Source organism: Alosa pseudoharengus, unplaced genomic scaffold (genome assembly GCF_046254945.1).
Source record: "Alosa pseudoharengus isolate Yale_2024_CS ecotype anadromous, Long Island Sound unplaced genomic scaffold, YU_APseudo_1.1 YU_APseudo_1.1_scf_11, whole genome shotgun sequence".
Lineage (NCBI taxonomy): Eukaryota > Metazoa > Chordata > Actinopteri > Clupeiformes > Clupeidae > Alosa > Alosa pseudoharengus.
In genome coordinates, this window is record NW_027468576.1 from 36,448,304 (window position 1) to 36,471,705 (window position 23,402).

The following is a 23,402-nucleotide window of genomic DNA, read 5'->3' on the forward strand; positions in this document are numbered from 1 at the left end:
GTTCAGATCAGTCACAGGTTTTAATGCTTTTAAATATTTTTTAGGTTGATGGCGGTCTTTTAGGGTATGACTTAAATAGTAATTAAAGCAATAACAAGTAATAGTAGCCTACCTCGTGAAATGCTGAACAAAAAGAGGAATAAAATATGCTGCTGATGCTGAACATGTGTGATAATCACCTTTTTGAAGTCCCCTGTCTTTAATATACACAGTCACTATAATGAGTTCACATCTGAGATTGAGATGTCAACTTTTATTTATTTTATACTTGAGTGATGTCTGCTGTAGTGTTGTCACGATACCAAAATTATGACTTCGATACGATACCTGCCATAAATATCACGATGCTCGATACTAAAACGATACTACGGCGAAATCCTAAGATATCTGGAGAAGAAAGGACTCATACCTCCTCCAAGTGTATTGAGTCATTTGTGTTGAATTTGGTGCACTTTTGTAGTGTGTAGGTCAATTCTGGGTTCTAAACTTCCTACATAATTATTATTTTTTTATAGTCAGTAAAATAGTAGGCCTACTTTGTGTGATTAAGTCCTTTATTGTTTGTTATAGTTCATTTACATTGTGTTGTGGCAATAAAGTAGCTTTAAATAGCCAAACTAGGCTAGATCAAGGTCAGTGTTAAAATTACTGCATGCAAATCACTGAATGCTATGCAGAGGGGCCTAATCTTTAGGCCATCTGATGTACAGTATAGGCTACCCTAGGCCTTCCCGTGTTCATGGGATTTCTTTGACAGTTGCAAAGGGGAAAATGTGAGGATAGCCTTCTTTGTGCCCAGTGTACAAGTACGACGTTCCAACCACTCAGGTCTTCGTCAGATAGGCCTACACCATTACCTGTTGCAATATATCTGTGTGCATTCCTACATTACGTCTATTTCTTTGATAACATGATTTGCTACCACGTACTGTAACAATAAGCCGCTATTATTATTAGGACTCAACACGCTTTGGTGGTGTTATGATGTGGGCTTTAATTAGCGCATTTCGGGTAGCCTATCCTACATCTGGGCAATAATTATTGAACAAATTGCAGTCTACATGCCATGACAAATATTACCAGTAGTAGGCTGCTACTGACCGAACATGAAATAGATCGTTTACAAGTTATGGTAATGTTATTATGGCGTGAACATTGCGCTTTCATCGCGTTAGCACCCTTGATTACAGCTCGTTATGTCTCGTCAAAATGATTACAGCTCTGTCTCGTCAAAATTCATTGATGAAGGAAGGTTCGCTTTATCCCAGAGAACCATACTCGTTTCACTTAGGCTAGACTAAAACATAAGAGAAGAACTTGGCACTAACCATGTAGTCGTGTTTTCTATAGCATATTCGTTAACCTGTCGTTCTTTGAACTCTTTAAAAATGTTGGGATATATCTGCGAGGTGTTTAGCCAAGTTCCATGCGTAGCCTACTGCTTTTAAATGACTTTGTGTACCTGATGGCTTGCCTTCACGCGATGTATCCGAAATAGAAATAGCACACCTTTTGTTTTATCCACAAGGCCTAGAACTGTCGGCAAAGAACTATGTTGACGTTGGCTGCACACTTACTCACTCAGAGCTGCCTGCTTGACACGCCCACTTGCCTAGATGCGTGCAAGGAGCAGTGGGAGCAGCAGTTGACACAGACACAGAACGTTATTATTTTAATAAAGTATCGATTCTAAAAACGTCTGAAATCGTATCGTTTTTTGCGTGAAGGCATCGCGATACCTTTTTAGTATCGATACACCGTGCAACACTAGTCTGCTGCATATACACTGCTGTTGATGGGACGCAGAAATAGGCTTTGTTTCCAACAGGTCTCTACATCTCATTGCTGTGTTCTTAAAGTGTGGTGGTGTGGGTGGGGGTGGGGGTGGCATGTGTCAAGGGACAGCTGCGTCAGTGCCAAACGTGCCTTGTGACCCTTCTATTCCCAGAGTCCTTCCCTGCTAATATTAGCGCCCGCCACGTTTCCCCCCCAGTTCACCAATCACGGTCACGCAGGTCCCCTTCAGTTGGACACACCAGACACACAGACACACACACACACATACACTTCACAGGTCACCCTCACACACTGCCTGCAGGTCTGGGAACCTCACACACACACAGGGAGAGCATTTCTGCTGTGGAATTTTGTCGCTGTGAGAGAGTTCTGTGGTGGTGGAGTAGTTCTGTGGCTGTGAGAGAGTTCTGTCGGAACTGACCTGCTGGGTTTGAGATGTGACCCGTCAGAGCCATGACTGACCGAGTGACATCATGATCGAGGTAGGCGACAGCACCGGTCTTGGCTTTCTCATACATGCCTTGAGCTCTCTGCTGTGCAAACTGCCTCACAAGAAATCTGAGGGGAAATGTAGCATACGCACACATAGACATGCTTTTTATCTATTACCCCGAGTTCAGAAAAAGATTGGACAGATATATCAAGCTGTGGGCCTGCATATCCATAGTTTGTCTATTAATGCAACAGTTACATTTAAACTGATTAAATTGACACTGCATTATGTTACATTTAAATTTACACTGATTAAATTTACACTGCATTGGAAACAGGACAAAATAATTAAAAAAAACATGTAAAATCCTGCTGAGCTCTAAAGTAAACATGAGTGTTTCTAATATAAAGGACTCTGTAATGGGGTCAGCTTATGTGTCTATAAACAGAGTGTTTAGATGTGTTTGTCGCCCCCTGTCTGTTGCGCTGGGTAAGGCCCAGAGTGGCTGAGAGCAGGGAGGACTGTGGTGTGCGTGTCTGGGCCAGGAGGCACCATGACGGGGGTGGCAGTGTGCTTCGGGGCGGTCAACTCCATCAAGGCGCTCTGGGAGACCAGGATCAAGAAGAGCAAAGATGACCAGCAGAAGCAACGAGACCTCCGGGACAGGGCAGCCGTGGGACGGTGAGGAGTGTGTGTGCGTGCGTGTGTGTGTGTGTGTGTGTGTGTGTGCGCGTGTGTGTGCGTGCGTGCGTGCGTGCGCGCGCGTGTGTGTGTGCATGCATGCAGGCATAACAAGCATTAGAGCTGATAACCAGTTGATAGCCAGGCCTAAGGCACCTGTGGTATGAGTGTGATACTAAGATGGCTGCCATTGAGCATCTACACTTGAGAAGGTAAAAATACCAAAAAACAACTCAAGTCAAGGCAGCAGCGCTAAGAGGAGCAATGTTTAGTGTTTAGGCTTCACTGACATGATCTCACTACCTGTGTGTGTGTCTTCATCTGTGTGTGTGTGTGCATGTGTGTGTGTCTGCATCTGCATACCTACATCTGAGTGTGTGTGTGTGTGTGTGTGTGTGCGTTTGCATGTCTACTAAGCTTTTTTCAATTAAGAAGAATAGCCCTGGCTCTCATATACTGACTTAGAAACTATAATCCATGCATTTGTTACCTAGACTGGACTATTGTAACTCTCTGTATTTAGGTCTAAACCAATCTACCCTTGCTAGACTTCAATTAGTCCAGAATGCAGCAGCTTGGCTCCTTACTGGTACAGAGAAACATATGCACATAAGTCCTGTGCTGGCCCAACTCCACTGGTTACCTGTCAAATACAGAATTAATTTAAAGTTTTGCTTTTTGTTTTCAAAGCCCTAAATGGGACGGCACCACAGTATATCTGTAACCTTTTAAGTCCCTTCTGTCCTTCTAGGCCACTAAGGTCTTCCTTGCAACATCTTCTTTCAGTCCCCAATGCAATCCTAAAAACGAAAGGTGATAGGGATTTTTTTTTAGAAATTAAGTCCTGTCCCACTATAAGTAGCTTTAAATCAAATTTAAAGACCCCTCTATTTTCTTTGGCCTTTAATGTCCATTCATTCTCCTCTTGTTTGTTTATTTATCTTATTTTTTATTTCTTTTCAGCATTATATTAACTGCCTTTAACTTCACTGTACATTTTGCTCTAGGCCTATAGTAGTGGTAGGTTTAGTAACCGTATCTTCTTTTATCTACGATCATATTCAGTTTTATCATTATTATTTTTTGTATTTGTATTTATGTTTTGTCATTTATATTTTGTTTTTATTACTGTTTTTATTTTATTTCTGTGAGCACCTTGGGTCAATTGCATTGCGTTTAAGTGTGCTATATAATGTGTGTGTGTGTATGTGTGTCTACACTTTTGTGTGTCTGTATGTGTGTGTGTGTGTGTGTGTGTCTACGTCTACACCTGAATATTTGTGTCTGCACCTTTGTGTGTCTACACCTGAATGTGTGTGTCTACACTTGAATGTGTGTCTACAACTGAATGTGTGTGTCTACACTTGAATGTGTGTCTACAACTGAATGTGTGTGTCTACACTTGAATGTGTGTCTACACCTGAATTTGTGTGTCTACACTTGAATGTGTGTCTACAACTGAATGTGTGTGTCTACACTTGAATGTGTGTCTACGCCTGAATGTGTGTGTCTACGCCTGAATGTGTGTGTCTACGCCTGAATGTGTGTGTCTACACCTGAATGTGTGTGTCTACACCTGAATGTGTGAATCTACACCTGAATGTGTGTGTCTACACCTGAATGTGTGAATCTACAACTGAATGTGTGTGTCTACACCTGAATGTGTGTCTACACCTGAATGTGTGTGTCTACACCTGAATGTGTGTGTCTACACCTGTGTGTCCAGGCTGACAGGGCCATGGGAGGACCGCATTGCTCTGAACAAGCTCCGAGAGCGAATCGTGACGGAGGATGGACGAGTCATCCTGCGCATACAGAAGGAGGAGTGGAAGGTAGCCCACCTCCTTACAGAGTGTGTGTGTGTGTGTGTGTGTGTGTGTGTGTGTGTGTGTATGCGTGTGTGTGTGTGTGTGTGTGTGTGTGTGTGTGTGTTAGTGTATATGTGTGTGTGTGTGTGTGTGTGTGTGTGTGTGTGTGTGTGTGTGTGTGTGTGTGTGTTGTAATGTAACGATGATGTTCTCTTCTGCTACAGACCCTTCCTGCTGCGCTGGTCCAGCTGTCAGAGGTGCACGAGTGGCAGCTTCACCGCACCGGCCTGCAGCAGATCCCGCACTTCATCGGCAGCTTTCAGCAGCTCATCGTCCTCGACCTCTCCCGCAACGCCATCACCGACATCCCCAAAGAGATCGGTTAGTGTTCGACCTGTCATATAACTCCATCACCCACATCCCCAAAGAGATCGGTTAGTGTTCGACCTCACCCACAACGCCATCACCCACATCACCCAAAAAGATCTGTCCAGGGGGAACACTTCTGCTCTTGGTAAACACAGACACAACAACACTGTTCCTACCTGATGACCAGCAGATTTCATGGCAGAATCTAGTTAGGGAGTAGGCACAATCTAGTTAGGGAGTAGGCACAATCTAGTTAGGGAGTAGGCACAATCTAGTCAGGGAGTAGGGACAATCTAGGGTACGTTCGTAAATTCAATCTGACACACTCTGGACGCTCCGAGACTGTGAAGCTCTGATTAAATACATGATAATTCTAAATTTACGAACGATTAGGAGCGCTCGGAGTGGCAATTTACGAACACACCCCTAGTTAGGGAGTAGGGACAATTTAGTTCATCACTAAGGTTTACCCCTCTCCCTCTACCTCAACCTCGGCCGTGTGTTTTTACTGGGCCCTGTGCGCTGTGTTGCCAGGTGAGCCCTGTCGGCCCTCCTTGGCGGTTATTGTTAATGGGGCCCTGTGCTCTGTGTTGCCAGGTGAGCTGATGGCCCTCCTTGGCGGGGATTGTTAATGGGGCCCTGTGCTCTGTGTTGCCAGGTAAGCTGACGAGGCTGCGGGAGCTTGTGGTCAGCTATAACCGCGTGAGCAGCGTCCCAGAGGAGCTGGGCAACTGTGAGAGTCTGGAGAAACTGGAGCTGGCCATGAACCGGGACCTGGACGAGCTTCCAGAACAGGTACACACACACACACACACACGGAACCGACCACACTGGTACCCACAGAGGGACCCACACACAGAACTGACTGCACAGATACCCATACACAGAACCGACCACACAGAACCCACACACAGAACCATCCACATAGGGACCCACACAGAGATCCAGTACCAACAGAGAACACTTTCAACACCAGCCCCCGACAAACCGGCAGTACCAAGGCATGTTGCTGATGTTCTCTGTCCCTAACCTGCCCCGGACTCTCATTGTTTCTCTGTCTCTCAACAAACCTACCTGCATGTTTAAAGACAACATTAACAATCCTGCGATTGTTGGCATAAAAGTTGACTGGCTAAATTGTGCTTAAATCTGCATCATAACCACACTGTGCTAATTTGTTAAAAACTGTTGCATTCTGCAAACCTACCAACACAAATAGAATTCAATTTTGTGGGAAGCACTGCAGGGCATTGAAATGCTATGTATGACTGTTACCAGACTGTTGGACTTGCGATGAGCAGAGTGTCTTTAACTGATTTGGGTGTCCACTGATGCTCCACCTGTAGCTGAGCAACCTGAAGAAGCTGCATCACCTGGACCTGTCCATGAACCAGTTCACCGAGATCCCCGAGTGTGTGGTCAACCTGCCCGCTCTCGAGTGGCTGGACATGGGAGGCAACCAGCTGATGAGACTCCCTGACGACATACACAGGTACACACACACAAACACAGACATGCACAGGTACACACACAGACACAAACATACGCAGTTCCTCTCCACCAAACCACCACATTCCAGTCTCAAGGCTTAAAGACATCCTATACTAGTTTTTTACCTTAATATAACAACTTTGGAGTCATTTTGATGGTAAACTAACTTGTAATAAGGTGAATGGCGCATCGTCCTAGCTGACGCCTACTCTAGGGGCAGCCGTGGCCTACTGGTTAGCGCTTCGGACTTGTAACCGGAGGGTTGCCGGTTCGAACCCCGACCAGTAGGCACGTGCCTTGAGCAAGGCACCTAACCCCTCACTGCCCCCCGAGCGCCGCTGTTGTTGCAGGCAGCTCACTGCGCCGGGATTAGTGTGTGCTTCACCTCACTGTGTGTTCACCGTGTGCTGAGTGTGTTTCACTAATTCACCGATTGCGATAAATGCAGAGACCAAATTTCCCTCACGGGATCAAAAGAGTATATATACTTATACTTACTTATACTCGTCTACTACGGAGAACCAGCCTTGCAACTTCACTCTCCCTCGACCCGGAGAATCACATAGTACTGTAAATATAAATGTAAAATGTAAAGCTGCTTTACAGCAATTGAGCAACACCCTATTTTTTATTTATTTTTTAAAATCATGTAATAATACCTTGACAGTCAGCGTGGATCTGTGGAGATTATCTTTGATAATTTGTAAACGACTCCACATACTCTGTCCAGGGGAAGGTTGCAACCAATATGTATTAATGTAATGTATTTACAATAGCTCCGCAACTGTGGAGAGTCCAGTAGCAAACAAAAACTCTGGAACTTCGTTGGAACTTCGTACATCATGTAATGATCTATTTCCACAATGTAAACAGCCTGGCCCACACCTGAACTTCCACACACAGTGCCTTGCACTCTATTTGTTGACGTGTCTGTCTTTATTGAGGTGGTGGTGTCTGATGGGTTTTTCCACTTCAGTCAGTGATTGTGTGTGTGTGTGTGTGATTTCCCAGGATGGAGAAGGTTCATACCCTGTGGCTCCAGCGGAACGAGCTGGAGCATCTCCCTGGCAACATCATCCGCATGCACAACCTGGACACTCTGGTGCTGACAGGCAACCGCCTCAAGGACATCCCCAGCCTGATGGAGGACATGAACAACCTCAGGTAAGCAGACTCAGGTGAGACATAGGTAAGGACATCCCCAGCCTTATGGAGGACATGAACAACCTCAGGTAAACAGACTCAGGTGAGACATAGCTAAGACATCCCCAGCCAGATGGAGGGCATGAGAAACCTCAGGTAAGCAGACTCAGGTGAGACATAGGTAAGGACATCCCCAGCCTTATGGAGGACATGAACAACCTCAGGTAAGCAGACTCAGGTGAGACATAGCGAAGACATTCCCAGCCTTATAGAGGACATGAACAACCTCAGGTAAGCAGACTCAGGTGAGACATAGCTAAGACATCCCCAGCCGGATGGAGGGCATGCGCAACCTCAGGTGAGACTCAGGGTGAGCATCTCAGGTAAGATTTCAGATTCAATACTTTATTCCTGTATCAAAGTGGTGGATTGGGATTTGCCCTTGTGAGCTCACAAGCACAGTACAGAAAATACAAAACAGTTAAACCAGCCACTCATAAAACACTCAATACACAAAAAAAAAAAAAATCAAAATATAAACAATGAGAATAAAATACAGGGGTTGGGAATAACTACTTAAGCAGTATGAGGCTTAATGATGAGCTTGCACTCAGTATGAGTAGTTTAATGTAAAAAAGTCTGGTTGATGGTTAAAATGTAAATCCTAAAATGAGATCTTTGTGTGGGCAGGTTTGTGAATTTCCGTGACAACCCTCTGACGTGGGACGTGACGCTGCCGGAGGCGCCGGCCGAGGGTCCGGAGGACGACGACGACAGGGAGATGTTCGGACGAGAGTTCATGCAGCTGTACATCAGGGAGTCACGCAAGAGAGGTCTCGCCGCGCTCAACATGCACTATGCATTAGGATGAGAGACTAAGCACACACACACACACACACACACACACACACACACACACACACACACACACACACACACACACACACACACACACACACACACACACACACACACACACACACACACACACACACACACACACACATGCCTGAGACACTACTTAAACAGGCACAAATCACTGTGAAAAATATGTGTAAATATATGTTGTGTTTATGCAGAACAGTCATGTCATGTGTTGATGTGTGTATGCAGAACAGTCATGTCATGTGTTGATGTGTGTATGCTGAACATGTCTCATGTCTCGTCTGTGTTGCAGACTCCCAGGCCACGTTTACGTCAGTGCTGAACGTGACGCTGGATGGTGTGTGTGAGACGCCACCACTCTTCTGACTGTCCTTCATGTTGGCCTCTGCACTTCCTGCTTCCTGTCAGGCGGCCATGTCCTCGTCCTGTCCTCCCTGCTTCCTGTCAGGCGGCCATGTCCTCGTCCTGTCCTCCCTGCTTCCTGGCGGCCATGTTTTTGTCCTGTCCTTCTTGTCATGTTTGAACATGTCCCTTTTATGCTCCTAATGAATGGCTCATGATGTGATGATGTCAGCAAAAAAGTGTGTGTCTGCAGTTGTCGTTAGCAGGAAAGTGTGTATTGTTGTTTGTGTGTTTTGTTCACCTGCCAGCTGATGCTCGTCCAGTGTTGTGTGTGATGTCACGCCAGTGACGACATGTAGGAGTCTTTTCTGATATCTAACCCATACCCACACCTCAAAACAAATAAAACATGGATGAAACTCAGGACTCCCAGTGGAGAAGGGCTGTCTTTGGCACTCCATTTCCAATGGAGGAACAAAAACAAGTCGGAGGAGACGCTGTCCCCTCTTGATGATGTAAGCCTGGTCCCTTGCTATATCAGCAGCGGCACGAGACGCTGTCCCCTCTTGATGATGTAAGCCTGGTCCCTTGCTATATCAGCAGCGGCGCCCCTGTGTGGCCGGGGCGGGGCACAGCAGTGAGCAGCACGTTCTCCAGCGAGATGTCCGGAGTGGTGTAGGACCTCAGGCCGGCCTCCAGGCCTCGCTGCTGCAGGTAGTGGACTCTGCCCTGGTCAATCAGCAGCTTACACAGCCGGCCAATGTGCTCACGCTCCTCCACAGACAAGCTGCCGGGAGGAACACACACACACACACACACACACACACACACACACACACACACACACACACACACACACACACACACACACACACACACACACACACACACACACACACACACACACACACACACACACACACACACACACACCAGTGACATCACGGACTCAGTCACACTATTTCCATGATGGTTAAACTGCTGCAGTAGCCCCCAGCTCCAAGTTTCACTCTCTCAGTCTGCGTCTACACTGTTGAAGTGTGTCTGCAATGAATTATCCTTGTGACGGTAATACAATGTGTTATTATAATAATATTATGTGTTATTATAATATTTATTATATGATAATAAAATGTGTGGCGTCTACTGCTGACCTGTCCAGGTGGTCTGGTCCGGTTTCTTTCCCTCCCTCGTGCTCCTCCTCTTCCTCCTCCGCTGTGTCGGAGCCCGCGGTGCCCTCCGTGATGCCCTCTGTGATGCCCTCTGTGATGCCCTCTGTGATGCCCGTGCTGGCCACTGCTGTGATGCCCTCTGTGATGCCCTCCGCGGTGCCCTCTGTGATGCCCGCGCTGGCCACTGCTGTGATGCCCTCTGTGATGCCCGCGCTGGCCACTGCTGTGCCCTCTCTGTGCCCACCGGCTCGGCTCATGCCGCACGTGGCCCAGCTGGACATGCGCTGGAAGGCCCCGAACTCGGCCGCCCCGAGGCCGCGCTGGCGGAAGAACTCTCGGCCCACGTAGTGCTGCCAGTCGCAGCGGTGGTGGCAGCACAGAGCGATGGCCACTCCGCCCACCTCCGGCTGCCGGGACGGAGCAGCCACCGAGCCCTCCCTTGCGATGTCCGCTCTCACGCGCTTACTAGACGGCTCGTCGCCATCGTCACCTGGCTCTGATCTCTCCAGCAGACACCGCAGAGCCAGGTCTGTGCAGAGGAGGAGGAGGAGGAGGCAGAGGAGGAGGAGGAGGAGGAGGAGGAGAGCAGGGAGGGAAAGAGATGCATGATAAGAGGAAAGGGAAACAGAACCATCAAGCAGCAAGAAACTAGATGAAGACAAAGAATGGTGTGGCTTGAAATGTGACGCAGCTTGAAATGTAGCCTGCTGATGCATATTACAAGACATTAGAAGCTACTTCCACTTATTTCCATTAAGTACCAATGAAATGAATGGAAGTAATGTATCTGGTAAAACAACAAACAGTTCCAACGTCAACACTGGGATGCCAGACTGGCCAGTGTGGACGTGTGTGGACGTGTGGACAGTGTGGATGTGTGGTCAGTGTGGTCAGTGTGTGTGTGGGACGTGTGGTCAGTGTGGACGTGTGGACATGTGGTCAGTGTGGACATGTGGTCAGTGTGGACGTGTGTGTGGAAGTGTGGTCAGTGTGGACTTGTGGCCAGTGTGGACGTGTGGTCAGTGTGGACGTGTGTGTGGAAGTGTGGTCCGTGTGGCCATGTGGACGTGTGGACAGTGTGCCAAGTGTGGACGTGTGTGTGGACATGTGGACGTGTGTGTGGACGTGTGGGACGTGTGTGTGGCCGTGTGGACGTGTGTGTGGACGTGTGTGTGGACGTGTGGACGTGTGTGTGGTCAGTGTGGACGTGTGGACGTGTGGGACGTGTGTGTTGCCGTGTGGACGTGTGTGTGGACGTGTGGACGTGTGTGTGGACGTGTGGGACGTGTGTGTGGACGTGTGTGTGGACGTGTGGTCAGTGTGGACGTGTGTGTGGACGTGTGGTCAGTGTGGACGTGTGTGTGGACGTGATTTTATTTACCCGTCGCAGCGCCACACAGGTGTTTGCCCACCCCCACCACAGGCAGGTGTTTTTCCTGGAGGAGGGACACTTTACCTACAGAAACACACACACACACACACACACACACACACACACACACACACACACAAAGTTTCATCTCCTGTATGTGTTGAATGTAAATGTTTTATATAAATAAAATGAGTCTTCTTACTCAAGTCAAGGTGCTGAATATCCACCTGCAGCCTTTCAAATGTGGAGTCGGTACTTCTGTTCTTGCCGTCTACCTTCATAGCCAAGGAGAAAAACACTTAATAAACACACTCTCTCACACACACACACACACACACACACACACACAGTTGTGGCAGGTTGGATTGAAACATAGAGCAGCTGGTCTGTGTCACACATACTTTGAAGCGCGTCGTGGATCTCTCCACCAGCAGGAAGTGGACGTCCTCTGCTGTTCCCAGGGCCGTGTGGATCCAGTGGGACAGCTTCCCCTTGCCCGCACCAAACTCCACCACACACCTGTGTGAACCAAGCAGGCTCAGAGCCTCCATGTTCCCCAGAATAGAAGCCTGTTAAAGCAACACTGAGGTCAAAGTCACACAAACAACCCATAGTGAATGAAAATGGCTTCAATTCTCAATACAAAGACAGAAATGGCCAAACAGCACCTGTTGCTTCAGGTGTTTGCAGGCAAAGTCTCCATTTTTGGGGTCATTCAAAGGTTCTTTGAGAACAGGGTGGGACAGTATGCTCTCCTTGTGTTTCACACTGAGTCCTGATAGCAAAGAGATGGACATTACATGACACTGGGTATTTCTCCTCTGTATGGTAAAACAGTAACACTATGGCAGACTTCGAAACAAGAAAAAAACATTTAAAAATGTCCCCAATTGAAATTATGAGTGCACCTTTCACAGCATTTTTAAGCTTCTGAATTAGATGCTCCATCTCCTTTTGAGAGCGGTCAGCCAGTGATACCTGGTAAACAAACACACATCAGCATCAATTCCTTACCAATAAAATTTGGGGCATCCGTGGCCTACTGGTTAGCGCTTCGGACTTGTAGCCGGAGGGTTGCCGGTTCGAACCCCGACCAGTAGGCCACGGCTGAAGTGCCCTTGAGCAAGGCACCTTACCCCTCACTGCTCCCCGAGCGCCGCTGTTGTTGCAGGCAGCTTACTGCGCCCGGATTAATGTGTGCTTCACCTCACTGTGTGTTCACTGTGTGCTGAGTGTGTTTCACTAATTCACGGATTGGGATAAATGCAGACCAAATTTCCCTCACAGGATCAAAAGAGTATATATACTTACTTAAAAGCCACTATTATTGTATATGCCAATAGAAACAGGAGTTACCTCATCTGACACAGGGACTGGGACTGTAACTGGACCAGCGTTAATGTCTTTCACATAATAAACCTGCAGAAGAGAATAAAAAATGAACTTGTCTTCAATAGCTTGGGGGGGTTACAAATATCTAGTCTGAAGTCTGATGCAAGTGAAGTGCTCTAAAACACTACACATGTATTCACAAGAACGTACAGGTTTGGGTTTCTCCTTTGAGTTGCACTTTTTCAAGTGCTTTGCCAGAATGTCTTCATAGACTGTGCTGTTTGGGAAAAGGAAAAGGCAAACATGTCTTGAGGGCAGTAAAAGCCATGATTCGCACACAGGTTAAAGTTCTAGACACACAAACAGAATACTTGAACATTACAGAGACTAGGCTGCTGACTAATGTACTGATGTATGCTTACTGTTTGGGGTCTAGTGGGCATGGTATTCTCTTCCTGGCGCTTTCTTGATCCTAAAGAGAGAACAGTGTGAACTTAGCATGGCTGGCTGGCTGGGTAGGCTACTTTCAGACTTTAGTTACTGTTGCCAATAAGAATAATGTAAAGAAAGATTAAACTTACGACATTGGCATGCTCGCCACAATATGCTTTGCCACTTCCAACAACCATTTTACAGTATCTTTTCTTCTTCTCCACGAAATAGGCACATCTGCCTGGGAGAGGGGCAGACACGCCATCTGCCACCACAGCAGACTCCATCTTACTGACGCTTCAATATCACGTCATGCGTTGAAAACCCAAACCAGAGCCCGTAAACACAAGCGCGCGGCGTTCTGTGCATCTGTGCCTGTTGGTTGCCAGCAGCAACAATTATAACAAACAGATGACTCCGGGAGGAGAAACGTAACATACCACGTATTATCGTATATATTCCAGTGTACCTAAGAAGTAGACCAAACGGAGATAGTTACTTTGCAAACGTTTTTTTCCCATATGGTAAACAAAATAGGCATGTATTTACTTCAAAACATGTGGTTGTTTTCAGAGAGCGCTTAAGAATGACGTAATCTTCGTAACTTCCGCCTTTCAACTTTCGCCCACAACGGCCATTCGCGGGACAGAGGCGCCAAACTCGAAATTTTTAGAGGTTTAGAAACCGAGAGTGTATATATGCTTTTCTTGTAGACTTTTTGGGGAATATGAAACAACGATGACGGAGATACTGTTCAACAAGAAATTGCAAGTGCACGTGAAATGTAAAGACTGCGATGACCGGTATGTTAACTTTTATGTATTCCGCTAACCTCCTAGCTAACGTTAGAAGGCTACCAAGCCCTTTATGTTCAACGAGTTGGCTAGCTAGCTAGGGTTGCCATTCAATCATGGCAGGTAGTTACTTTCACCAACAGATGTTGAAGTCCACACAGCAGCTGACACCAGAATAATTCACGATAATCGTTTTGTTATTGAGAGATGACTATGCTTATGTTTGTTTCGTACATTTACAGGCGTTCAACAATCCGAATTAGTGTTGAACTTCAGTTCACTAGTAATCCGATTCATAAAAAGGTAAGTTAACCGCTTTCATCTGATAATCTCCTTTGGGTCAGTGGCACTGCTGACCCTTTTGTCAGAGTTTGATAAGATTTTGCACGACAGGGATCTGAAATATATATTGCATTTCACTGAACAAACTGGACGACTACTAAAGTTGCTAACAATGACGCTAGACCTGGTTGCTAATATGATCTTTAAATATGGCGTTTGATGCATACGTACGTCCTTATACTGTTTGTGTAAACCGTACATGCCTCTGAGCTATATTTAATCAACAATAAATGTGAGCTGTTCCCCCTTAAAACCTGGAATGTTCCCTATATTTCTCACATTCCCTTGAAATATTCTATCACCTACCAACAAGGCCTATTTACAGAAACCAAGACACCAGATGCTCTTTGAATTTCATCCCGATTGTAGAAAAAGTGCACATGGTTTCAAAGAGACTGTTTATAATATTTCTATAGGATCTGGTCATACGGCTGACCGATGATGTGGACCTGTACTTTCTGTACAACCTCACCATATCAGAGGAGGATTTCCAAAGGTACACATCTCACACTATTAAGTAGACAAGATGAAAACTCCTAATGCATTTCATTCCTTATATTATTGTGGATTTGTTGACTATTTGTAACAGGGCAATTCCACGCAAAACTGTCACATTCATAACGGCAACACAATGCCATGGTACTTAGTTGGCGTTATGGACGTGACAGTGTTCCGTGGAATTGCCACTTTCTCAGAGAAAATTCCTTTGTAGGAAATCAAATAACTGGGTCTCTGAGCCACAACCTGTTCTGTTTCTCCAGTTTGAAGGTGCAGCAGGGCCTCTTGGTGGATTTCAGCTCCTTCCCCCAAAGGTTCATTGACCTGTTGGAACAGTGTCTTATCGAGCAGGACAAGGAGAGCCCAAGGTAAAGCCATGTGATGCGCAAATCCTCCACCTTTCAGGCGCATGTGTCATGAGTATGCAGCCGGTTCCCCAGCCTCGGGGACAGAACTCAGCCGGTTCCCCAGCCTCGGGGGCAGAACTCAGCCGGTTCCTCTGGTTCTCATCCCCTGCAGGTTCCTGCTACAGCTGTGCTGTTCCTCGTCCTCCCTTGACCATGGCCCTGCGAGCCTCAACGTGGTGGAGACCAACCCCTTCAAGCATCTGACGCACCTGTCTCTCAAGCTGCTCCATGGCACCGACGTGGAGATCAAGAAGTTTCTCGCCTCCTGCCTGGCCAACATGAAGGTGAGATACACACCTGTCACAAACCTCTGTTTGTGTTGGGTGGCATATTGTTGACTGTTAAGGTTGTGTATTCAGATGGTGTGTGTGTGTGTATTCAGATGGTGTGTGTGTGTGTGTTGTAATTGACAGGAGGAGAAGCAGCTGTTAGAGCAAAGGCTGAAGAAGACTGAGGAGGATTTGTCCAGGCAGTTGAGCTTCACCCAGCAGGTAGGGGTGTGTGTGTGTGTGGGGGGGGGGGGGGTACGTACAGGGAGTGTGTGTTAATAATGAGCTGTGTGTGACGTATCGTGGTCTCTCTTCTGGTCAGACTCTGGCGGAGAAGAGTAGAGAGCTGGACAAGTTGCGCTCCGAGTGGACGTCCCAGACCACCTCACTGTCCACCAAACACACACAGGATCTTACGACAGAGCGCGAGAAGGCTCTCGAGGTGAACACACACACGCACACACACATCTCATCTTAAACTGACCAAACAGAGTGGGTGAGAGGAGAAACCCCAAGCACACACACACACACACACACACAAGAGGCATAGTTCTGAGGCATATGGTCATATGCTACAATTTTGCAGTGTCTTAACTGTGTGTGTGTGTGCGTGTGTATCTGTCTGTCTGTGTGTGTGTGTCTCTATCTGTGTGTGTCTCTATCTGTGTGTGTCTCTATCTGTGTGTGTCTCTATCTGTGTGTGTCTCTATCTGTGTGTGTCTCTATCTGTGTGCGTGTGTATCTGTGTGTGTGCGTGTGTATCTGTGTGCGTGTGTATCTGTGTGCGTGTGTATCTGTGTGTGTGTGTGCGCGCGTGTGTATCTGTATGTATGTGTGTGTGTGTGCATGTGTGTGCGTGTGCGTGTGTGTGCGTGTGTGTGTGTGCATGCGTGTGTGTGTGCGTGTGTGTGTGTGTGCATGTGTGTGTGCGTGTGTGTGTGTGTGTGTGTGTGTGTGTGTGTGTGTATGTGTGTGCAGACTCAGACGCGGCTGCTGCAGCAGAATGAGCAGCTACGGCGTGAGCTGGAGACTGCACACCAGCGCAGCACGGAGCAGCTGCAGAGCCGATTGGCCGAGCTGGACGCCTCCAGCCGCGACCTCACCGACCGGCGCTACCGCAACGAGGCCACCATCCGGGACCTCAAGGCCAAACTCACCGGCGTAGAGGAGGTGTGTGTGTGTGTTGTGACTGAGAGGGTGACAGTCAGTTTGCACTCTGTCCGATGATCAAATGGGATCTCTCATGATCACTTTAACTGTGTGTATGTGTTTTTGCTAACAAGCTGTACACACAGCACATAGCTTGTCTGTGTACATGTTTAGGTGATCTGGACGTGTTGAAAGCATGCTTTTCACGAACATGAGTCTGAGAAAGATCAGTAGGCCTAGTAGGCTCATGACGTAACAGAGCCATATTATTGTGTTCCGCCGCTTCAAAGCATTCAGCCCCTGAAACGGGACACAGCTTATGTGTGTATATGTACCTGTGCGTGTGTGTACGTTTGTGTATGTATGGATCTGTTTGTGTACTGTTGTTGTGTTAATGTACTGTGTGTGTGTGTGTGTGTGTGTGTGTGTGTGTGTGTGTGTGTGTGTGTGTGTGTGTGTGTGTGTGTGTGTGTGTGTGTGTGTGTGTGTGTGTGTGTGTGTGTGTGTGTGTGTGTGTGTGTGTGTGTGTGTGTGTGTGTGTGTGTGTGTGTGTGTGTGTGTGTGTGTGTGTGTGTGTGTGTGTGTGTGTGTGTGGATCTGGATCTGTTTGTGTACTGTTGTGTGTTAATGTACTGTGTGTGTGTGTGTGTGTGTAGGAATGCCAGCGGGCGAAGCAGCAGGTCTCATCTCTGCGTCGTGAGAACGGCACGCTGGACCAGGAGTGCCATGCTAAGGAGCGCGAGCTCAACCAGCTGCACACGCGTGTCGCCGTGCTGGAGCAGGAAGTCAAGGACCAGGAGCAGCTGCTCGCGCGCACCAGGGACGTACTGGACGCCACGCAGCAGCAGAAGGTACACACACACACACACACAAATAAATGCACAAACACACACACACACACATACAAATAAATGCACAAACACACACACACACACATACAAATAAATACACAAACACACACACACACACATACAAATAAATACACAAACACGTACACACACATAAATAAATAAATAAATAGACACAGACAAACACACACACACACACAAATAAATAAGTACACACACACTCTCTAAGTACAAATTCATGCTGATGTTGATGGTATTGGTGATGGCCTGTTGATTGGGTGTGGGGTGTGTCCGTTTGCAGACGTCGGTGGAGGGCAATGCGGAGAGCAAACAGCTGCAGATTGGACGGCTGGAGACCACAGTCAAGTCTCTGTCTGAGGAACTCATTAAGGTGAGCTGTGTGTGTGTGTGTGTGCGTGCGTGCGTGTGTGTTGGCATACAATATCAGGTTCAGGGCGTGGTGAAGGGTCTGGTGTGTGTGTGTATTTAACGCGTGTATGTATTTAGGTGAACAGCATTATGGGAAAAGCTCTAGAGCGACATGAAGGCGTAGGCGTGTTTGTGTGTGTTAAACTGTGTGTGTGTGTGTGTGTGTAGGCGAACAGCATCATTAAGAAGCTGCAGGGCAACGTGAAGGCGGTGCTATGTTTGTGTGTGTGTGTTAACTCTGTCTGTGTGTGTGTGTGTGTGTGTGTAGGCGAACAGCATCATTAAGAAGCTGCAGGGCGACGTGAAGATGCTCGTGGGGAAGATGAAGGTGAAGAACGCTGTGACTGTGTCTCAGGAGAAACTTGTGAAGGAGACGGCAGACAAGCTGCAGCAGACGCAGACGCAGCTGCAGGCTGCCCAGACGCAGCTCACACAGCGAGACGACGAGGTACACACACACACACACACACACACACACGGCGTACGCACACGTGTGGGTGAGTAAGGTGAAGCTGAGATAGTCACTCGGGTGAGCGAGAACTCTATGGCTGAATCTACCCGTGTTTCACAACGCTATGAAGACATCTTCATAGACATTCTTTATTTACTCAGGTCAGTACGATGAGGTAGTTGCTCAGGTGTGTAAGGTGGGGTTTAGTTACTCGCTGAGGTGAGTGGGGTGGGGTTGGTCAGGTGATTAGGGTGAGATTGAGGTAACCACTCAGGTGAGTGGGTTGAGATTGAGGTAACCACTCATTGTTCAGGTGTGTTAGGTGAGATTGAGGTAGTGTTAGGTGAGATTGAGGTAGTCGCTCAGGTGAGCTTGACCTGTCTGCTTCCTCTCAGGTGTGTTAGGTGAGATTGAGGTAGTCGCTCAGGTGAGCTTGACCTGTCTGCGTCCTCTCAGGTGTGTTAGGTGAGATTGAGGTAGTCGCTCAGGTGAGCTTGACCTGTCTGTGTCCTCTCAGGTGAGTAAGCTGAAGGAGCAGCTGGACGCGACGGCGCAGAAGCTCGATGAGAGCCGAGAGGTGCTGAAGACCAACGAGAACGGTACGGAACCCAGCTGCAGTTCTATTGAAGTCTGTTAAGCCCCAAAATGAAGTCGAACTTTCTTGCATAGTGGGAAAGTGCATTTTATTTGATGTTTTATGAGCAGCATTGGTAAAAGTGTGTGTGTGTGTGTGTGTGTGTGTGTGTGTGTGTGTGTGTGTGTGTGTGTGTGTGTGTGTGTGTGTGTGTGTGTGTGTGTGTGTGTGTGTGTGTGTGTGTGGTTCTCCCTTTCAGTGATCACGTGGCTCAACAAGCAGCTGAATGAGAACCAGTTGTCACGGAAACATGAGAGTCCGGGTGCGTTTGAGTCGCCTCCAGCCCTCTCTGCAGGAGCAGGTCTCAGGATGGCCGGAGCCTCCAGTAACCTGGTAGATATGAGAGTGTGTGTGTGTGTTTGGAGTGTTCCAAATTGTGTGCAAAAAAGAAAAATCATTCCGTGTTGATTTGAAGTGATGTGAGGGGTAAGCTAATCATGAGTGCTGTGGAATTCTCTCTCTCTCTCTCTCTCTCTCTCTCTCTCTCTCTCTCTCCCTCTCCCTCTCCCTCCCTCCCTTTCCCTCACTCTCAGCTTGATGGCAGGAGTTTTCCCCTGTCAGGTCTGGGGTACCCCTCTACGTCTCCGTCAGGTCAGGGGTACCCCTCCATCTCCCCGTCAGGTCTGGGGTACCCCTCTACGTCGCCGTCAGGTCTGGGGTACCCCGTGACCTCCACGTTAAACTCCAAACACTCCTTCCCCAGTGCAGGAGGCCGGCCCGTATTCGGCCTGCACAACCCTCAGGCCTCTGGACCCAAGGCACGCTCCACCCCTTCTCTACTTCTCTTCTCTTCTCTCTACTCTTCTTTCTGTCTTTATTTGTCCTTCTCTCTACTCCTTTCGGTCTTCTCTTACTCTCTCTCTCTCTCTCTCTCTCTCTCACTCTCTCTCCTTGCCCCTCCTCTTTACTTGTCTTTCTCTCTTCTCTCTCCTTTCTACATGTCCTCTCTCTCTCCTCTTCTCTACACATCCTTCTCTCTTCTCTTCTCTCTCTTCTCTCTCTCCTCTCTACATGTCTTCTCTTCTCTCTCTTCTTCTCTCTCCTCTTCTCTACACATCCTTCTCTCTTCTCTTCTCTCTCTTCTCTCTCTCCTCTCTACATGTCTTCTCTTCTCTTCTCTCTCCTCTTCTCTCGCTCCTCTTCTCTCATTTTTGTCTCTCCTCTTCCTCTCTTCTATCCTTACGGTTCTCATATATTTTTTTCTGCAGCCTCCTCATCCCTCTCTTCTCTTCTCCTTTTCACATCTCCTCATCCCTCTCTTCTCTTCTCCTTTTCACATCTCCTCATCCCTCTCTTCTCTTCTCCTTTTCACATCTCCTCATCCTTCTCTTCTCCTTTTCACATCTCCTCATCCCTCTCTTCTCTTCTTCTTTTCACATCTCCTCATCCCTCTCTTCTCTTCTCCTTTTCACATCTCCTCTCTCCGTTCCCATTTCCTCTCTCCTTTGCATGAACTACTGGACTTGAATTACTTCTGCCTTCAATATAATCGTTTACCGTGTGTGTGTGTGTGTGTGTGTGTGTGTGTGTGTGTGTGTGTGTGTGTACCAACCAGGTCCAGTTTAACCCTATGAGTGCCAAGCCTTCACTGTCTCCTGTGGAGAGGAGGGATGGCAGTCCTACTGTTACACGTATGCCCCCCTCCAACAAAGAGAAGTAAGCCTCTCTCTCACACACACACACACACACACACACACACTAATATTGACTCACTATGATCCATGGAAAATTAAATTTTTTGTAACATCATAACGCCAATAAAATGTGATGGTATGGTATGATGTGAATGATTACATGGAATTTGAGCATTTGTTATTTTTGGCTGAAGAATGTAAATGAGAAAAAATGCACAAAAAATGAATTATCATTCACATCATACAAATGCCAAGGCATTTCACTGGCGTTATGGATGTGACAAAAAGTCCATTTTCCGTGGAATTGCCCGTTAATAACTCTGTGGGTGTGTGTGTTGTATATCCAGTGATGACCCTGTAGGTCTGGATTCAAAGTACCTGGAGAGACGTGACGACAGCATCCCACTCCGTGGGCTCCTAACCAACATGAACATGAACAAAGGTAACAATGCACACCTGACAAACGCGCACCTGGACACGGGTAACGGCTATATAAACGTGTGTGTTTACTGAGGGGGATTCTGCTGCTTCTGGTTCTCTGCAGAAGTCCCCAAGCCAGCACTGAACAGGCCCAAGGCTGGAGGACTGTCCGTCTCCACTGCCCCGTCCGCTTACTTCCCAGGGTGACCTCTAGACGACCTTCTCATGAACGGCTCCACCTTACCTGCACCGCCCACACCCACAACAGGATCATGGGATTCACACCGTGTGTGTGGGTGTGAGTGAGAGAGAGAACGAAAAAGACACACAAGCCATGCATTAACTTCAGCAATATTTTTTTTATCCATGTTGTGCGTTTTGTTATTTATTAAACCAGTATTTTTTTATCAGCTCAATCATTTGCCATCAAATCAGTTTGCTGGGATATTTGTCTTTAGGATTGGTTTGTTCAACAAAATTGATCAACGTGTGTTTTGCGCGTGTGTGTGTTAGGACACAAGTGTGTGTGAAGAATTAGAGCTAACAGCAGGCCAGACAGGTGCACCCTACAGCCATCAAACACCATTCGAGAAGTCTAGCATGCTAATGTCAGCTGCTAACTCATGAAACCACTTAAACAGCATTAGAGCATGCTAATGCTATCCACAAACAGAAAAGCCTGTAGCGTGTTAACATGCTAATGCTATCCACTTACTGTGAAAACCAGGGATGACTTGAACACCTGTAGCTCAGGGGCCAATAGCATGATGCTAACGTGAGAGGCCTGCTTTGGTGTGTGTGCCATCACTGTGCCTTGGGGTCCAAACGGGTCGTGGATCTGTTTCAGACGCGGCTCCAGAGAGCTGCTCCCTGATCTGTCCCCGATGCCTGAACCTGAGCCGCCTGTCGTCAGGAGTGGCTCCCCTCCGCTGCAGTAAAGATGTGATGTCTGCCACTCAGACAAGATGGCAGCCGTCCCCTTCAGCGTAGTCAGGGTCAGAGCTCAGAGGAGCGACTAACAGCATCTGAACCACCGCTAGCTGGGTGACGTACACACCTGACCATTTACTGGTAGGGGGGGGGGGACGTACACCTGGCCGTTTACATGATAGGGGTGACCTACACCTGACTGGCCGATGCTGTTTAGACCGTCAAAGGAGACTTTATCTTTAGATGTAATTCCTCAGAACAATGTTGAAAGGGTGCAAGTCTACCTGATGATTTTGATGGGTGCTGTTTGCTGTGTGTGAACTGTTTGTATATATGTACGTACAAGGCAAATTAATGAACATACTCTGTGTATATATTTCTTTGTCAACATTTTGTTGTCAAGTTGTGAATGAATAAATCATGTCAAAGCATACTGTCTCGCAGGCTTCTCTCTTGAACAATATCTGAATTTGAACATGTGCCATTTCCTGTTTTATTAGTACAATGTTACAAAATGTGACTGGAATTATTTAAATATGAATGTATATCATATATATGGGTGAAATGTATGTGTTAGATCCATGGAGTAGATTCATAGGTAGGTTCAATAAAATTCCATGACTTTTCCCTGACAAAAAACCCTGAAATTCCATGACCTATACAGTTATGTGCAGAACTAGATGTACCGCAGAGCGGTACAAAATATGACCGCTGCCCAGTCCAGCACATGTTTTCCACAAAAATAAGTCACGCTGAAAGGCATATATGATTCTAACTGTCTCACTGAATTGCATTATGCACACTCAATTCTCACTGGTATCTGCTAGACAACAAGTACCAAAACATGATTAGTTCATAGATTTCACATGTAATATACATTTTATACAACCCCACCCCCATCTTGCCTGTTCATAATTCGGAGAAATTTTTGAATTGTGTGCATGTACATGTTTATGTTTATGTGGGTGGGTGTGTGTGCGTGCATGTGCTTGTGTGTTTGCCTGTTTATGTGCCTGTGTGTGTGCATGTGCATGCATGCGTATATATGTACTGTGTGAGTATGTGTCATCCGTAGGATTACTGTGAATGTGTGTGTGTGCGTGTGTATCTGTTTATGCACATGTGTGCATATGGAATGGGTTGACATGGCCCTTTGAGATCAACATACAAAAAAAAAATGGTCCTCCTAAACCCTACGGTTCTCGAGATATTCACAGAAAACTGTGTCTGCCCTACCCTCCTTTCGGGGGTCCAGTCCAGCGGGGGGGCTACAGATCAAAACGAAAACAGGAGGTTCCATGCTATCCATGTGGGGTTACATGCCCTATGACCGCCGCTTC

At 47.2% G+C, this 23,402-nt stretch overlaps 3 protein-coding genes across 3 annotated transcripts; 2 read left to right on the forward strand and 1 right to left on the reverse strand.

The window, feature by feature from the left end:
• Positions 1-2,084: 2,084 nt before the first annotated feature.
• Positions 2,085-9,610, forward strand: lrrc39 (leucine rich repeat containing 39). The gene is made up of 9 exons (XM_076279095.1): positions 2,085-2,279; positions 2,725-2,911; positions 4,638-4,743; positions 4,944-5,100; positions 5,747-5,883; positions 6,435-6,580; positions 7,591-7,743; positions 8,413-8,555; positions 8,900-9,610. The coding sequence occupies exons 2-9, from the start codon at positions 2,784-2,786 to the stop codon at positions 8,971-8,973; spliced, it is 1,044 nt and encodes a 347-aa protein (XP_076135210.1). The 5' UTR covers positions 2,085-2,279; positions 2,725-2,783; the 3' UTR covers positions 8,974-9,610.
• On the reverse strand, positions 9,541-13,810 carry trmt13 (tRNA methyltransferase 13). The gene is made up of 11 exons (XM_076275471.1): positions 13,407-13,810; positions 13,248-13,297; positions 13,036-13,102; positions 12,850-12,912; positions 12,402-12,471; positions 12,162-12,268; positions 11,895-12,062; positions 11,696-11,768; positions 11,503-11,577; positions 10,104-10,650; positions 9,541-9,736 (listed from the first exon to the last, which is right to left on the reverse strand). The coding sequence occupies exons 1-11, from the start codon at positions 13,542-13,544 to the stop codon at positions 9,541-9,543; spliced, it is 1,554 nt and encodes a 517-aa protein (XP_076131586.1). The 5' UTR covers positions 13,545-13,810.
• A 99-nt stretch (positions 13,811-13,909) lies between these two features.
• Positions 13,910-22,485, forward strand: sass6 (SAS-6 centriolar assembly protein). The gene is made up of 17 exons (XM_076277693.1): positions 13,910-14,060; positions 14,294-14,354; positions 14,810-14,889; positions 15,155-15,259; positions 15,411-15,582; positions 15,712-15,789; positions 15,890-16,009; positions 16,546-16,737; positions 17,373-17,567; positions 17,866-17,955; positions 18,262-18,441; positions 18,962-19,043; positions 19,278-19,411; positions 19,612-19,836; positions 20,634-20,734; positions 21,060-21,154; positions 21,257-22,485. The coding sequence occupies exons 1-17, from the start codon at positions 13,996-13,998 to the stop codon at positions 21,337-21,339; spliced, it is 2,058 nt and encodes a 685-aa protein (XP_076133808.1). The 5' UTR covers positions 13,910-13,995; the 3' UTR covers positions 21,340-22,485.
• Positions 22,486-23,402: the final 917 nt, after the last annotated feature.

Coding starts and splice junctions, on each gene's coding strand:
- lrrc39 (XM_076279095.1), top strand. CDS start 2,784: ATGACGGGGGTGGCAGTGTGCTTCGGGGCGGTCAACTCCATCAAGGCG. Junction 5,884..6,434: donor TGGACGAGCTTCCAGAACAG/GTACACACACAC, acceptor CTCCACCTGTAG/CTGAGCAACCTGAAGAAGCT. Junction 6,581..7,590: donor CTCCCTGACGACATACACAG/GTACACACACAC, acceptor GTGATTTCCCAG/GATGGAGAAGGTTCATACCC.
- trmt13 (XM_076275471.1), bottom strand. CDS start 13,544: ATGGAGTCTGCTGTGGTGGCAGATGGCGTGTCTGCCCCTCTCCCAGGC. Junction 13,103..13,247: donor TGCCCACTAGACCCCAAACA/GTAAGCATACAT, acceptor TTTCCCAAACAG/CACAGTCTATGAAGACATTC. Junction 10,651..11,502: donor CCTGTGTGGCGCTGCGACGG/GTAAATAAAATC, acceptor TCCTCTGCACAG/ACCTGGCTCTGCGGTGTCTG.
- sass6 (XM_076277693.1), top strand. CDS start 13,996: ATGACGGAGATACTGTTCAACAAGAAATTGCAAGTGCACGTGAAATGT. Junction 14,890..15,154: donor TCAGAGGAGGATTTCCAAAG/GTACACATCTCA, acceptor CTGTTTCTCCAG/TTTGAAGGTGCAGCAGGGCC. Junction 16,738..17,372: donor AACTCACCGGCGTAGAGGAG/GTGTGTGTGTGT, acceptor GTGTGTGTGTAG/GAATGCCAGCGGGCGAAGCA.